General features: G+C 34.1%; 1 protein-coding gene across 5 annotated transcripts in view; it reads right to left on the bottom strand.

Annotated features, from left to right (window-relative positions):
* RICTOR (RPTOR independent companion of MTOR complex 2) overlaps positions 1-13,848 on the bottom strand; it is a 128,043-nt gene that overhangs the window by 22,744 nt on the left and 91,451 nt on the right. For all 5 annotated transcript variants that reach the window (XM_032626312.1, XM_032626314.1, XM_032626313.1 and 2 more), the window contains 13 exons: positions 13,188-13,353; positions 12,559-12,660; positions 12,390-12,436; positions 10,732-10,867; positions 10,135-10,334; positions 9,713-9,839; positions 9,164-9,328; positions 8,915-8,991; positions 8,381-8,459; positions 2,382-2,491; positions 1,835-1,922; positions 560-652; positions 95-201 (listed from right to left, as the gene is read on the bottom strand). In XM_032626312.1, coding sequence (XP_032482203.1) covers positions 95-201; positions 560-652; positions 1,835-1,922; positions 2,382-2,491; positions 8,381-8,459; positions 8,915-8,991; positions 9,164-9,328; positions 9,713-9,839; positions 10,135-10,334; positions 10,732-10,867; positions 12,390-12,436; positions 12,559-12,660; positions 13,188-13,353 — 1,497 coding nt within the window. The remainder of the gene's footprint in view (positions 1-94; positions 202-559; positions 653-1,834; positions 1,923-2,381; positions 2,492-8,380; positions 8,460-8,914; positions 8,992-9,163; positions 9,329-9,712; positions 9,840-10,134; positions 10,335-10,731; positions 10,868-12,389; positions 12,437-12,558; positions 12,661-13,187; positions 13,354-13,848) is intronic.

Below are 13,848 nucleotides of genomic sequence, written 5' to 3'. Positions count from 1 at the left end.
GCACTGAAAAACTGCAATCATAAAATACTCTTCCCTCATACTCATCTGTGAACAAAAATATATACTTCAGAAAGATGTGAGTTAAATGACACACCCTCTGATGGAAAGAACTTCACACTGTTTTGCAAGTTTTAGTATATCTGGAATCACATTTTCTTCCTGTAGCAAATTGAGACCCCAATTTGATGAGCCAATATTTCCCTAAAAGAAAAGAAATCACATATCAAATATATTTACAAGACTAACTCCTTCAAGAGATTTGGAAAGCTACCCAAAAAACCAAAAAATTTAACCACGTCTATAAGAGAGAAAGAACTGTGAAAAAAACCTCACATAAGGAACTTTAGGAATTAAAGTTCCATCTGTCTCAGCAAGAAAACTAACAGTTTAATCATTTATTTTCCAACATAAAATAATATTTAAATGGGCAGGAACAATCTTTGCTTTAGAATACTAAGAACACGTTCCAAATAAAATTATTTTTATTTATTTAATATTAACAGGAAAATGAGTAAAATCTAAAAATTAAGAAGATCTTACAGAAGTGTTTATTACAAACCAAGGCCCATAGAGATGCTTTCAGTTTTTTAATTTCTTCCCATTTATCCAAATCTGGTGTGCGGACACTGTGACAGAGTTCTGTAATAATATTCTGGAGAGAGGAAAAAAATACCATATGATTAACAGTATGTCTTTAACATATTTTCTTATTGTATCTTAAAACCAATTTAAGGTTTGTATTTAATAATTTCTGCATATTTAAAATCCTAAAATAATTTTATGTCGAATTTCTTAAGAAGCAGCATTAGGACATGGGCTCTGAATTCATATACTAGAGTTAGAACTTATTAGCTAAGTGGCCTTGAGCAAGTTACTTAATCTCCCCATGTCTTGATTTCCTAAACTCTGTTTCATAAAGTTTAATGATTTAATGAATTATTACATAAGTGTAACAAAGTACTTGGGACTTAGTATTAGAAAAATGTTAGCCATTAACGATCATTATTTCTTTTGGATAGAAAATAACAAATTAACACCTAGACTTTATCATACTATGTAGGTAATGATACTGAGAAAATCATTTAAATTTTCAGTGAATTAAAAAAATATATAGTCTCAATAGTCTTCACAGACAATATAAAAATACATGAAACTGTGGAGTATATTTATGCAAAACTTTTGCTCCTGAAATGAACACTGATATGAAAAGGAACTAAACTGCTAGGTTACTATTGTTCAGAAACACAAATACAAATACCATTCTTAAAATAAGGGTTACATTTATTGAAAACACCTAGTAGCAAGACATATTCCCAGCCAAAATCTGGCGTGCATACTATACTCAAAAGAACAACTGCTTGTCTAAGCCTTACATTACATGAAATATATGAAAACAGTGAGGCACTAACAAACAGCAACTGATACTTTGTTTTTGCTCACCAAAGGTAACTGAATATGTTTCAGGTTCAGTTTAACTTCCCAACAAGAGGAATGAAGAAACTCAGTTTTTCAGTATGTTTTCACTAAGGAGATGAACTTCCCCAATGAACTAGAAAGGAAAGAACTCAGACCTTCACTGGATTACTTACTCTACATAACAAATTAGCTATGCAAATAGTCATATGCAAGTCAGGGAAATGCATGCATGCCAGTAATATCTCTAAGCACTGCAAACAAAGAATGCTAAGTCAATTACAAGATGGATGGCTTTAAAAGCAACTATGCCACTGACTTTCTGAAGGCTTTTGAGAAGTTTTTGAAAAGATAATACTTTAGCAATACTAAGTTTTTTCTACTACTGTAGCTATTTAAAATAAGCAAATTATGTTTTTACCTGTACTTCCAACAAATGACAGCCTGTTTTGTGGTGTACCAGTTGTCCGTAAAGGTGTACAGGTAGGTAGACGTGAGGACGCTGTAATCTAGTATAATAAAAATGATTGATATACCTATTGGTTCATTCTAAATAAGCTAATTTTAAAAAATGACTTATAATAAAGTACTAGATAAACAAAATTAGACATAATCACTCAGCATAAATAAAAATACGGAGGTGGAAAGGCATGAGAATTCCTCTAGAAAAATAATAGTTTAGCTGGTCTCTTAGTAATGCTAAGAGAACTAAGACAAGAAATACACACTAGGGTAAGGACATGGAGGGATCTGAACACTATGCTATATTAGTCAGGGTATTCAAGTTATGAATGCCACTGAATTTTTGAACATTCAATGCTGTGCTTTAAAAAGACTTTTCCTATGTCAGTGTAAGAAACAAAATAACAACTCAGAAAACTTTAAAAAGTAATGATTTACAATAATTTGATTTTAAATTTTATGTTTGAGGACTAGCAATAAATTATTCCATTAACTGGACTATATACCTTTGGTTACTCCGACGAACATAGTTGTCACCATCAATTGGCTTTCGGTAAGTAGTAAGTGCTTCATTAAGTTGTTCTTCAATTAAGTCAACATATTTTGAATTATATTCCTAGAAGATAATATTGTTTTAATTATATATATCATAACAACATTCACTAAATTTCTAATATGTTAGGTACCTAACAAATCTTTGGAAGCATAAATATGAGAAAAATGAACATCTGTTCAGGAAATTTAAGAAATTTTTGAAAAGAGTAGATAGAACAAGGTATTATGAATGCAAATGTTCTATCACATCCATACCTATAAGCTTTCTGCTTATACGCTTTTCCTCATTTTCAATTAATATTTTAGGGTCCATACAAGTAAGCTAAAAATTTTTTTGTCATATTTGAATTCCTGTCCCCATTAAAAAATAAAAATAACAGCTTTTTATTTATTTGTTTGTTTATTTATTTTTGGCTGTGTTGGGTTTTCGTTGCTGTACACAGGCTTTCTCTAGTTGTGGCGAGTGGGGACTACTCGTCGTTGCAGTGCGCAGGCTTCTCATTGCCGTGGCTTCTCTTGTTGCAGAGCAGGGGCTCTAGTTGTGAGGGCTTCCGTAGTTGTGGCATGCGGCCTCAGTAGGTGTGACATGCAGCCTCGGTAGTTGTGGCTCACAGGCTCTAAAGCACAGGCTCAGCAGTTGTGGTGCACGGGCTTAGTTGCTCCACGGCATGTGGAATATTCCCAGACCAGGGCTCAAACCCGTGTCCCCTGCATTGGCAGGCAGATTCTTAACCACTGTGCCACCAGGGAAGTCCCAAAACTAGCTTCTTAATATTAAACCCTGAAGATATTCACCAGAAATTTTAAAAGGAAATTAACTGAGTTCTACCATTTTAGCACCGTTTGGTAAGAAACAATCTCTCTCCCTTTAAATTAGGTCAAATGTAAAAAATACTTCCAACTAAAACTTGGAAATTTTCTAGTTAAATTCTTTAAACCGAGACAGTCAATCACACCACCATCTTTATTGCAAAGATCTCCACTTTAAACTGTTTAGAAGGAATTGGTAGAAACTCTGAAAAGCAATTTGGCAGTATTTATCAAAACTTTACATTCACATACTTTCTGACTCAACAATTATACTTTAGAAATTTGTTCAAAAGATATACCTGCACAAGTATGCAAAGATATACATGCAAGAATATCCAGCAAACACTGTTTACAAAACTAAAAAAGTTGGAAACAGTCTAAATGCCCATAATACAGGTGTGATTATAAAAATTAGGGTACATTGCTATAATTTACTATGCAGCCATTAAAGAGAATTAGACAGCTCTAAATGCACAGCTCTGAAAAGATCTCTTAGATACACTGCTAAACAAAAAAATTAAATACAATTTTATTTACAGCTGTGAATGGATTCATTTGTATTTTTATATGAAGAATATATACTTATAGATGTATAAAACATCTTTCAGTGCATACAAAATATTAACAGACATTATCTTCAGAAAAGATAGAAAAAGGGGGCAAGGAGACATTTTTCATTTTAAACCATTTTAGACTACTTAAATTTGGTGGGTTACCTTAACTCCCTACTTAGAGACTCTAAAAACTTACTTTTCCTGCTTTTCTTTTAGCTTCTTTACTTTGCAAAAGTAATACAAGATTTTAATTACATTATCAGCATACCAAATTTCTACTACTGCTACTACAACCACTATATTACTCTATATACTATACTACCATAATCTCCCTATACATGAACATCTCAGTACAAAAATTCTAATTAAGGAAAGTATTTTGAGCTTTATGCAGGAATAGTTACATTCACATGGTATTGCTTGGTTAGTCTTTTGACCAGTGGCATCCATGTGGAAAACACTAGCAAAGTTGAGGGGTATGGTTTATAGCTATGAAATGCACTGAGTTTCTGATGTGGATCATCTTGAGGATTTTGCCCAAAAAGGACCTACTGGAGGAGCAAGAAGACCCCAAATGAGGGTGAACCTCTAGCTACTAGGAGGTATTGTAAGTAGGCAGCCAGAGGAGCCATTGATCCAGTCAAGGGAACTGCAAATGAGAGATCCCCAGAATGAGGTCTTCGAGGAATTCATGAACATAACCCTCGAGTAAAAGAATCAACATCTGAAATCTGCCCCGCTCAAAGCTAACAACCCCAGATAACAGTTGCATCAGTTGAGTAAGACTGTCCATGACCCTGTACCCCCTCCTCCTCCTGCTCTAAAGCTGGAGAGGCTCCAAATTTGCACCTGGTAAATGGAGAGGAGATAAATAACAGAGTGATGAAACGAACCATATCCTCCCTCCATTGCAGGTTTCTAAGTCTATACCAAGCCTGGGCTAGGGATGAAAGTTTTAAATTGAATGAGTGAATTTTCAATATTATTCAGGCCTGGATGCTTTATTACCTAGAAAAAGCGACAGTCTCAACTTCATCTTGGCATGCTGCAAGCTACTGGGAGGAAATCAAATATAGTGGAAAGAGCATGGGCTTTGGAATCAAAAAGTGCCCCTGCTCTGTTATTTTCAAGCTCTGTGACCTAGGATAAATTAGTTTACTCATCTTAGCTTCCACATTTTCATTCACAACATAGAAATAATACAAAAACACTTCACAGGGTTGCTGTGAGGATTAAGTGAGGTAATACTTGAAAGGCACTAAGTTTAACTGTAGGCAATCACTAAGTTAGTTCCCCTCCCTTTCTCCCTTTCTCTAATTTGAGAGAGTAGACTATACTGTCTTTATTTTTACATCTCGCATTTACTGCCTAACTAACTGCAATTCAGCATCTGTTTATAACTTGTTACTGAAATTGCACTAGCAAGATTCACCAATGACTGGTCAACTTCAACAGGCTTTTTTTCTAGTGTTCACCTTACCTGACCTCTCTCAAGAATATATACCACTGGCCTCTCCTTCCTGAAGCATCCTTTAGTGAAGCCATGCTGATAATTTTTTCCTCAATGTCCCTGTCCTTTTATTCCCCTCATGAAGGCAGAGTGTTTGTGCTTCCCTGGTGGCACAGTGGTTAAGAATCCACCTGACACGAGTTCGAGCCCCGGTCTGGCATGATCCCACATGCTGCAGAGCAACTAAGCCTGTGCGCCACAACTACTGAGCCTGTGCTCTAGAGCCCGTGAGCCACAACTACTGAGCCCGTGTACCACAACTACTGAAGCCCGCACACCTAAAGCCCATGCTCTGCAACAAGAGAAGCCGCCACAATGAGAAGCCCGCGCACTGCAACGAAAAGTAGCCCCCGCTCTCTGCAACTAGAGAAAAGCTGCACACAACAGTGAAGACCCAATGCAGCCAAAAATTAAAAATAAATAAAGTTATATATTAAAGAAAGCATAAAGATAAAAAAAAAAAAAGCAGAGTGTTCTCTAGGGAGCAATTTCCAGTTTTATTTCTTTGTTCTTTACATTTTCCTTGGTGATCTCACTCAATTCAAATTTCAACTACTACTATTCACTGACAACTCCCAAACTTCTATCTTCAGCTCATATCTGAGCTCCAGATGCACATTTCCAAATATTTTCTGGATACTCTCACTTGCCATACAACAGGCAATACCAGTTCAACTTATTCAAAATTCATTATCCTCATTGCTGCAAACCACCTTTTGTAATCACAATCTTTTAATGGTAAGCCATTATGTATTCAGTCATTCAAATCAGAAACCTTAAGGGTCAAGTGGGACCCCTCATTCATTACATCCAATCAGTTCACAAATCCTGTCCATCTTATTTCAAAAATGTCCAGAAAATGTGTCCCTGACTATGGAACCTAACCACCACTAAAGTCCATGCTCTTATCAATTTTGCTTCTAAACTGGTCTCAGTATTCCTAGATTTCTTTACCTTGATGACCATACTTCTGCTACTACACTGTGATCTTTTTCTAAAGTATAGTTCTGACTATGAATATTCTTTACACTTGTAAAGATTCCCCCTACTTCCTACAAAATTGAAATCCCTTAGTATGACATAATGTGGCTTATAAAAGCCTAGTTCTAATTCTAATTCAATCTAGTTCTAATTCACCATTCCATCCTCATCTTGCCACACCCCACTTATCCTAGCCCCAACCGCACTGGAATATGGCTTTCCTCACAAGTCTGTGAAGTTTCAATAACCTATACAGATTTATTGTTCTGCCCCCTCATCCTTGAACATCCTTCTTCCAATTTGACTATTTACTCCTCAAGACCACTTCAAATATCACATCCTCTCCTCAGCCCAACATTTTTTTTGCTAATCCCTGAGGCGGAATCATTAACCCTTCTTCTGTTTCCTTATACACGACACATGATTTTGTTATATCAGTTAATATTTTGTACCTACTCTCTGAAAGTGCTGTACCAGATTTGCTAAGCAATTTCCTAATATAATTTGTATAATAAAGTGACCAATCTTATTACGGTAACTAGTTTAAACATCTTCTATTTAGAAAATAAAACTATCATATCTCTCTCTTTTTTTTTTTTGGCTGCACTGAGCTTCACTGCTGCACGTGGGCCTTCTCTAGTTGTAGCCAGCGGGGGCTACTCTTCATTGCAGTGTGCGGGGCTTCTCATTACGGTGAGAAGGATAGGCTCTAGGCATGCAGGCTTCAGTAGTTGCAGCACGCGGGCCCCAGAGTGCACAAGCTTCAGTAGTTGTGGCGTGCGGGCTCAGTAGTTGTGGCGCATGGGCCTAGTTGCCCCACAGCATGTGGGCTCTTCACGGACCAGGGATCGAACCCATGTCCCCTGCATTGACAGATGGATTCTTAACCACTGGACCACCAGGGAAGTTCAAAACTATCACATCTTTATTTTAGTTTTCTAATTCACCAATTACTGAAAGACTTCAGGCCTGAAGTTGTACACTTTATAGTTATAGTATTTTCTTCCCTTTTTTTCTTCCAATTTTATTGAGATGTAATTGACATACAGCACGGTATAAGTCTAAGGAGTAAAGCATAATGATGTGACTTACACACATCGTGAAAGGATCATCAAAATAAGTTTAGTGAACATCCATCATCTCATACAGATACAAAATTAAAGAAATAAAAAAAAATTTTCCCTTGTGATAAGAACTCCTAGGATTTACTCTCTCGACAACTTTCATATATAACATACAGCTGTGTTAATTATATTTATTATGTACATTATATCCCTAGTACTTATTTATAACTGGAAGTTTGTATCATTTGACTGCCTTCATCCAATTCCCTCTCTCCCCACACCCCACCTCTGGTAACTATAACTATAGCTATAGTATTTTTTAAAAATGAGAATATCTTATGAAACATGGTTCAATATAGACAATATAAATAATGATCTGAAATAATGGAAAATCTGAAAATCATTTACATTAGGATTGATTAATCCATGAGTTTCTAAGATGCTTTGACAATTTACAATGCGTCAAATGAAACTGAAGTCACAGTGATGACCACCTAAAGAAAAGCTAGGAAGTTAACTAATACCTTCAAACTACTCCCTTCTTCCTAGATTTCCCTATTATATACAACAGCAAGAAGTTTGCTCTCAGATTTATGAAAAGTACACCTTAAAATGAAGTTTAATTAGATGATTATATCTGCTTGGTAGAACTGTTTTTTAATCTTCATTTAGGAAAATTGTTTTAGTTTCAGCTTAAAAGGGGTGTGAAAGGAACCCAAGAATAAAAGAAATGATGGTAAGTAGGGTTGACAAACGATACCAATAGATTATATCAATTAAATTGAAAGCAAAATTTCAACAGAATTTACACAAAATCAATAGTTCTCTCTAAAATAACTATAGTTTAAAAAGTGGACAAATATAAATACAAATAATTATACAGAATTTTAAGACTTGACTTCACATGAATGTTTAAATATTTAACTTTTTTAGTTTCAAAATACTGACAATATTTTAAAAATCCTCTAAATTCACAATCTATTTCCCAAGATAAAAAGATACAAATTGAAACTTATTCAATAGTAAGTTACCTTGTGCCACTTTTCCAACTGTTTTGCTACATAACCCCTTTCATTCAAATAGGAAAACCCTTTTGGAATGGAGAGAAATCTGTAAATTAAAACAGGCAATACTTTAACATTAAGTCTCACAAAAAATGTTTAAGGAGCTAAAACATCTCAAACAAAATATGTTTAAGGAGGTAAAAGACTTTAAGAACAGCTCCTTCCTAAAACTAAAAGGTCAATTTTTATTCATTGTAATTTCAAATACAAATAAATTTTCATAATCTTTGCAAAAACACATGAATCCAACCACAGTAAAGAAAATGTCATGAAAAGAATGAGGACACATGGAAATGTAAAAGAAACATTAAGAAAAACAATGAAAAGACAGAGTTTCAGTAGTAAAGGATGTCCAATATTCTAAAATAGGCCTCTTTCAGAAGTTAACAGCTAAACTCTTTAGAGTGCTTCCTTTACAGATTTGAATCCAGCTTTAATACACACTGCCAGAGAGAACACAACAGAAAACATAACTATAAGAAAAATTTTCTTCAAATTTACCTCAGGAGGAGAAGCAAACCCTTGTCCCCAAGGTGAGATAAAGCTGGCTTCATCTGAATAAGAGCATGGAGATTGGCCTAAAAGAAATAATTATCAGGCAAATTAATAACTGCATGAAGATAGTAAATTCTCTATTTCTAAAACCACTATATTATATAAATTATAATTTCACATAATTTTCTATCAAATTTGAATGTTTTAATAAAAATTCATGTCTAAGGGTTTTATTATAAAATAATGAAACTTTACCTTGTCTTCACATGCTTCATCGAGAATATCAAGAGCTTCAGAAGAAATCGTTTTGTTTTTATCATGCAGCTGGGTCACTAGTAATTCAATTCCCCAATTATTGAAGAATTCAACATTAGCTCTCAATAATACTCTTAAATGTTTTGTTGCATACAGCCTGCAGGCCTATAAAGATAAATAAGAACATTAAAAAAAAAAAAAAGAAAGAAAAAAACCACCACCCAAACTTCACTATGGACAGTCTATTCGACTTTGTTTTGGGACAGTTCTGCTACTTGAAAAGGGCAGAAAGACTGGAATTGATGGTATAGCCCTTGATATGAATATTTTTTTATTCCGAGTAAAGTAAAATACTTCTGTTTCAATCTAGCTGCTTCTTTCCCTTTATATAAAAATATGTGTACTGTATCGAGTTCTTTGGAGGAACTAAAATTTTAAAGTAAACTAAACTTCCATCCCATAGTCTTAGAATTTATAATGCCAAAATTTATAAAATACTGAATTAACTGGTTATGAAATATATAGTTTTATTGCCTATGTTATACTCACATCAGTGGCTGCTGTTAAGATTTTGGAAAGTATGACCCTAGCCAATCCATCTCTGCTATAGTCCAAGCTCGAAACAGTCAGTTTCAGCAAGTGATCTTGGTTTTTCAAGGAGCAAAGGTTAAGTAAACTAAAATAAGGATTGAAAATAATGAAGGTTACTAGAAATTACTGTATTGATTCATTAATTCAACAAATATTTTTAAATCCCTAATAAACAAGCATTTCTAAAAGAAAGCACTTAATAAATATCACATTTTAAAAAAAAGCATCGGAGTAGAGCATCAAGACATCTCTAATTAAATATTTTTTGTATTTTAATAAAAACTTACCAAACACAGGTACACAGACTACAAAGCATGCCCTTTCTGATCACATTAAAAATAGTTTAGGTATATACTGAAACAGAATTTAGGAATGCTCACCATTGAAATACACTGCATTTTTCCAGCATTTTGACTCCATGAGGGTGGCAAGAAAGTGTTCCAATAAATAAAAAGTAGTGTTGACTAAGAGTAGTCAATAAACCATTATTTTGAAGACTTCTTTCAGGTTTCATGCCAGATGAGGCATTGAGCCACTGAACAATATCCTTTACTAGATCTTCTAAGTATCCTTGCCCATCCTGAAAGCAAATACATTATGATATTGCTAGAAAAGGACTTAGTGCCTACAATTAGAAAAATCAACTCTAATAAAGTCCAAAAAATTTAATGATAATGATGAAGTTACTAATAACAGATATCAATCACTGAGTATCTGTTGTTTTTAATCCCATTCAACACAGTGCTGCATGAGATGGTATTATTTTCCATCTTACAAGGAGAAAACCAGGTCTTCTAGAAGGTAAATTAATTGTCCAAAGTCACATAAATAGCTAGTGACTAAGTCAGGATAAAAATCTAGGTTTGGTCTCATTCTCGATGTTTCTAAATATAGCTTATGCCTCTTCAGAAATAAAAGGAAGGGGGCAAATTCAGTGAAAAACGTTTACTCTGGAAAATATACAAAGTGCTTATTACCTCTTCAGACTCAAGAAGAAATTCTGTAAACTGGCAACCCACAACGGTGAGCTGCTTGGACTTGGCAAAATCCAGATCCAGATTGGCATATAATTTACTGCTGGGCTTGTAAAAATAAAGTAGTCTTCGTACAAACCTAAGATCAAAATAAAAAATCAGCAACAAAGTAATAAACCAAATAATTCTTTTAGAATCTTAACCACAACTTATGATGTAATAAGGTTTTGAATATGTTTTGGGTTTAAACCATTGAGCTAAATGGCAAGAAACTTAATAAACACATTTGGTACATTCCACACACAAACCAACCATAAAAAACAACAAAAAATCCCCTTCATTATAAAAAGATCTTTGTGAAATAAGAATTTTATGGTGAGATGCCTGACATAAATAGTGGAGAAGAAAGATGCTAGCAGGAAAAATGCATATATAACATAGCTAGAAGATACAGCTGGAGAAATATGAGGAAGCCACCTGGATATAAATTTTCATTCTTTTTTTTTTTTCTTTTGAAATGCACACATTTTATTTTACTATCAGGTCTTTTTTTCTTTTCAACTCTCTTTTAATCCAGAGTATATAAATTCTTTTCTACTGTACTTTATCAAGAACTTTGTCCCATGGCTCTATAAAATAATCTTATACTAAACTGTAAGCAAATGTTACCACACTATGATTTTATCAGTTTTTCACAATTAGGCAAAAAAGTCAACCATAAAAGTTCCAGGTAAAATTTAAGCAACTGAATTTATAAAGCAATGGATTATATTTCAATGTTATAATTTTCAACATTATCTTCTAAGCTTCCATGGAATTTAGTTCAATTTAATTTCGAGCACTACAATCCAATCTAATAAAGGTGCCAGATCCAGGAGTTGGAGAAACAAAGTTGAATGAGACGTCACCTCTGTTCTCAAGGAGTCTGAAAAGTTAGTGCTATGCTTCTTTACCCCAATGTAATTCTTATGTTCTATATATTTCTCAAAACTTAATACAGATATTAAGTTAAATATCACTGAGTAGATGAATTCAATCAATTATAATGCCAATGATATGAACTTCTCAAAAACATGAAGTAAAGCCCCTCTTATCCAATGAGATCAACACTGGTGGTTGGTTAGTCTAAACTCAGAAGGAGTAAAAATGCATGGGGTACTAGAAAAGAGCACAATACCCTGAAGTACTGTATATGCTATAAACATTAGCATGTTTTATGGAAGGTGTGGTTGGTTACAAGGAGTGTAAAAACAAAGAAGAATGAATAACCCTTCAAAGTCAGATTCAAAAGAAAGTAGAATTGGAATATTTTAAATGGCCATCATTTTGAAAGGGAAACACTATGCCCTTAAGTCATTCTCATACATTAGGGCTAAGATAAGTACACGGCTGATATTCCTCGACTTGAGAAACTTTAATCTCAAGTATTTCTTTGTTCCAAAACTAAAACCAGAATGTAAATAACCAGAAAAAGAATTCGCTGATGCTTTTTGGTTGTAAAATACAAACTATGTATAAAAAATATATATATGTACCTACTGAATACCAACTATTAAAATGTATGTATGTATCTTTAAAATATCAATTATTACTTTTAGTAGGTATCAGGCATAATATAATTCAAATCTAACTTCTTTAAATGCAAAACAGTTCTTACATACCTGTGCAACTGTTCATCTTTATAGTTTCTTAGATTTACATTTGGCCACTAGAAAAACATAATACGTTATATTATGTATTTATCAATTCCTAAACATATAATTATGATGAAGTACAATGAATAAGAAAATGAAAACAATCAAGCCATCACCAAGATGTATCCTATCATACCTTAAGAATGGTCCCTATAAGATTCCAATTCCATTCAAGATTCTCTTTATGTTGAAGGACTTGGCTATCTCTAAGGTTCATTAAAAGAGCTTCCTCTGTATCCTAAAATCACCAGAAATATGAAAAATTAAGACAAATTGGCCTCACGTCAAAAAACTAACTTCAAATATTAAAAACAAAATGGAAGGTTTTTCATTTAAGGAAGATTATCAAGATTTTCTAACTTGAAAAAGTTATAAAAACTCAGCTCCAGGGCTTCCCTGGTGGCGCAGTGGTTGAGAGTCCGCCTGCCGATGCAGGGGACACGGGTTCGTGCCCCGGTCTGGGAAGATCCCACATGCCGCGGAGCGGCTGGGCCCGTGAGCCATGGCCGCTGAGCCTGCGCGTCCGGAGCCTGTCCTCCGCAACGGGAGAGGCCACAACAGTGAGAGGCCCGCGTAACGCATAAAAAAAAAAAAAAAAAAAAAAAAAAAAAACTCAGCTCCACTGCCTAGTCATTATAAAACTTAGAAGCCTTCTGAAAATCCATATGCATGAATAAAACTGCAAACTCAAGCATGTATGCCTACTAAAATACAGTGGTTAAGAATTAGGAAATTAAATTGAAAATTGCATCTTCACATCAGTACCTTAAGAACAAATATATCTTTCTGAACTCGGAGATATTGATCCCGTTTCTGGTGTGTTGCAATTGCTTTCTGAATAATGTGATCTAAATGAAGGCTATAAGGCTTAGGTCCTCGTTTCTTCATTTCATGGAAGCGTTTTAAACAGTTCAAGGCTGCACTGGCTCGCCTAATGAGAAAAAAATTAGTACAATTAATACAAGGCTAGCGTAATTTTAAAGAGACCACTTTGGTAAATTATTCTATTAAAACTTACATAAATCTATGCTAGAGAGTGTTACTAAAAAGTAAATTATTTAACCAAATTTGGAACCACAAAGAAAAACAACAAGAACACTGCTGATTTGTATGAAGAAACACTAATTATTTAGATTCAACAAAACGTACTTACTAATCTTTTCTTCTATGGTGGTGGGTACTTTCGGTATGTTAGTTTTAAGAACTCCTTCCTCAAGGTCAGAACCTAGTGACCTTACTTTCTTATTAAAGTTTTAAAACTCTGCTTTTCACATTTAAGTCCTTAATCCATATGAAACTGATTTTTGTTTGTGATATGAGGTTGGATAACCAATGATTCCAGTATCAACTGAACATTCTCTATTTTCCCCACTAATCTGCAACTGTAAATGGGATCCTTTTAAAAATTATTTTATTTTGAAAATTA

The sequence above is a fragment of the Phocoena sinus genome, chromosome 3 (genome assembly GCF_008692025.1).
Source record: "Phocoena sinus isolate mPhoSin1 chromosome 3, mPhoSin1.pri, whole genome shotgun sequence".
NCBI classification, from domain to species: domain Eukaryota; kingdom Metazoa; phylum Chordata; class Mammalia; order Artiodactyla; family Phocoenidae; genus Phocoena; species Phocoena sinus.
Note: the sequence above shows the minus strand (reverse complement) of the source record. Positions and strands in the feature narration are given on the sequence as shown.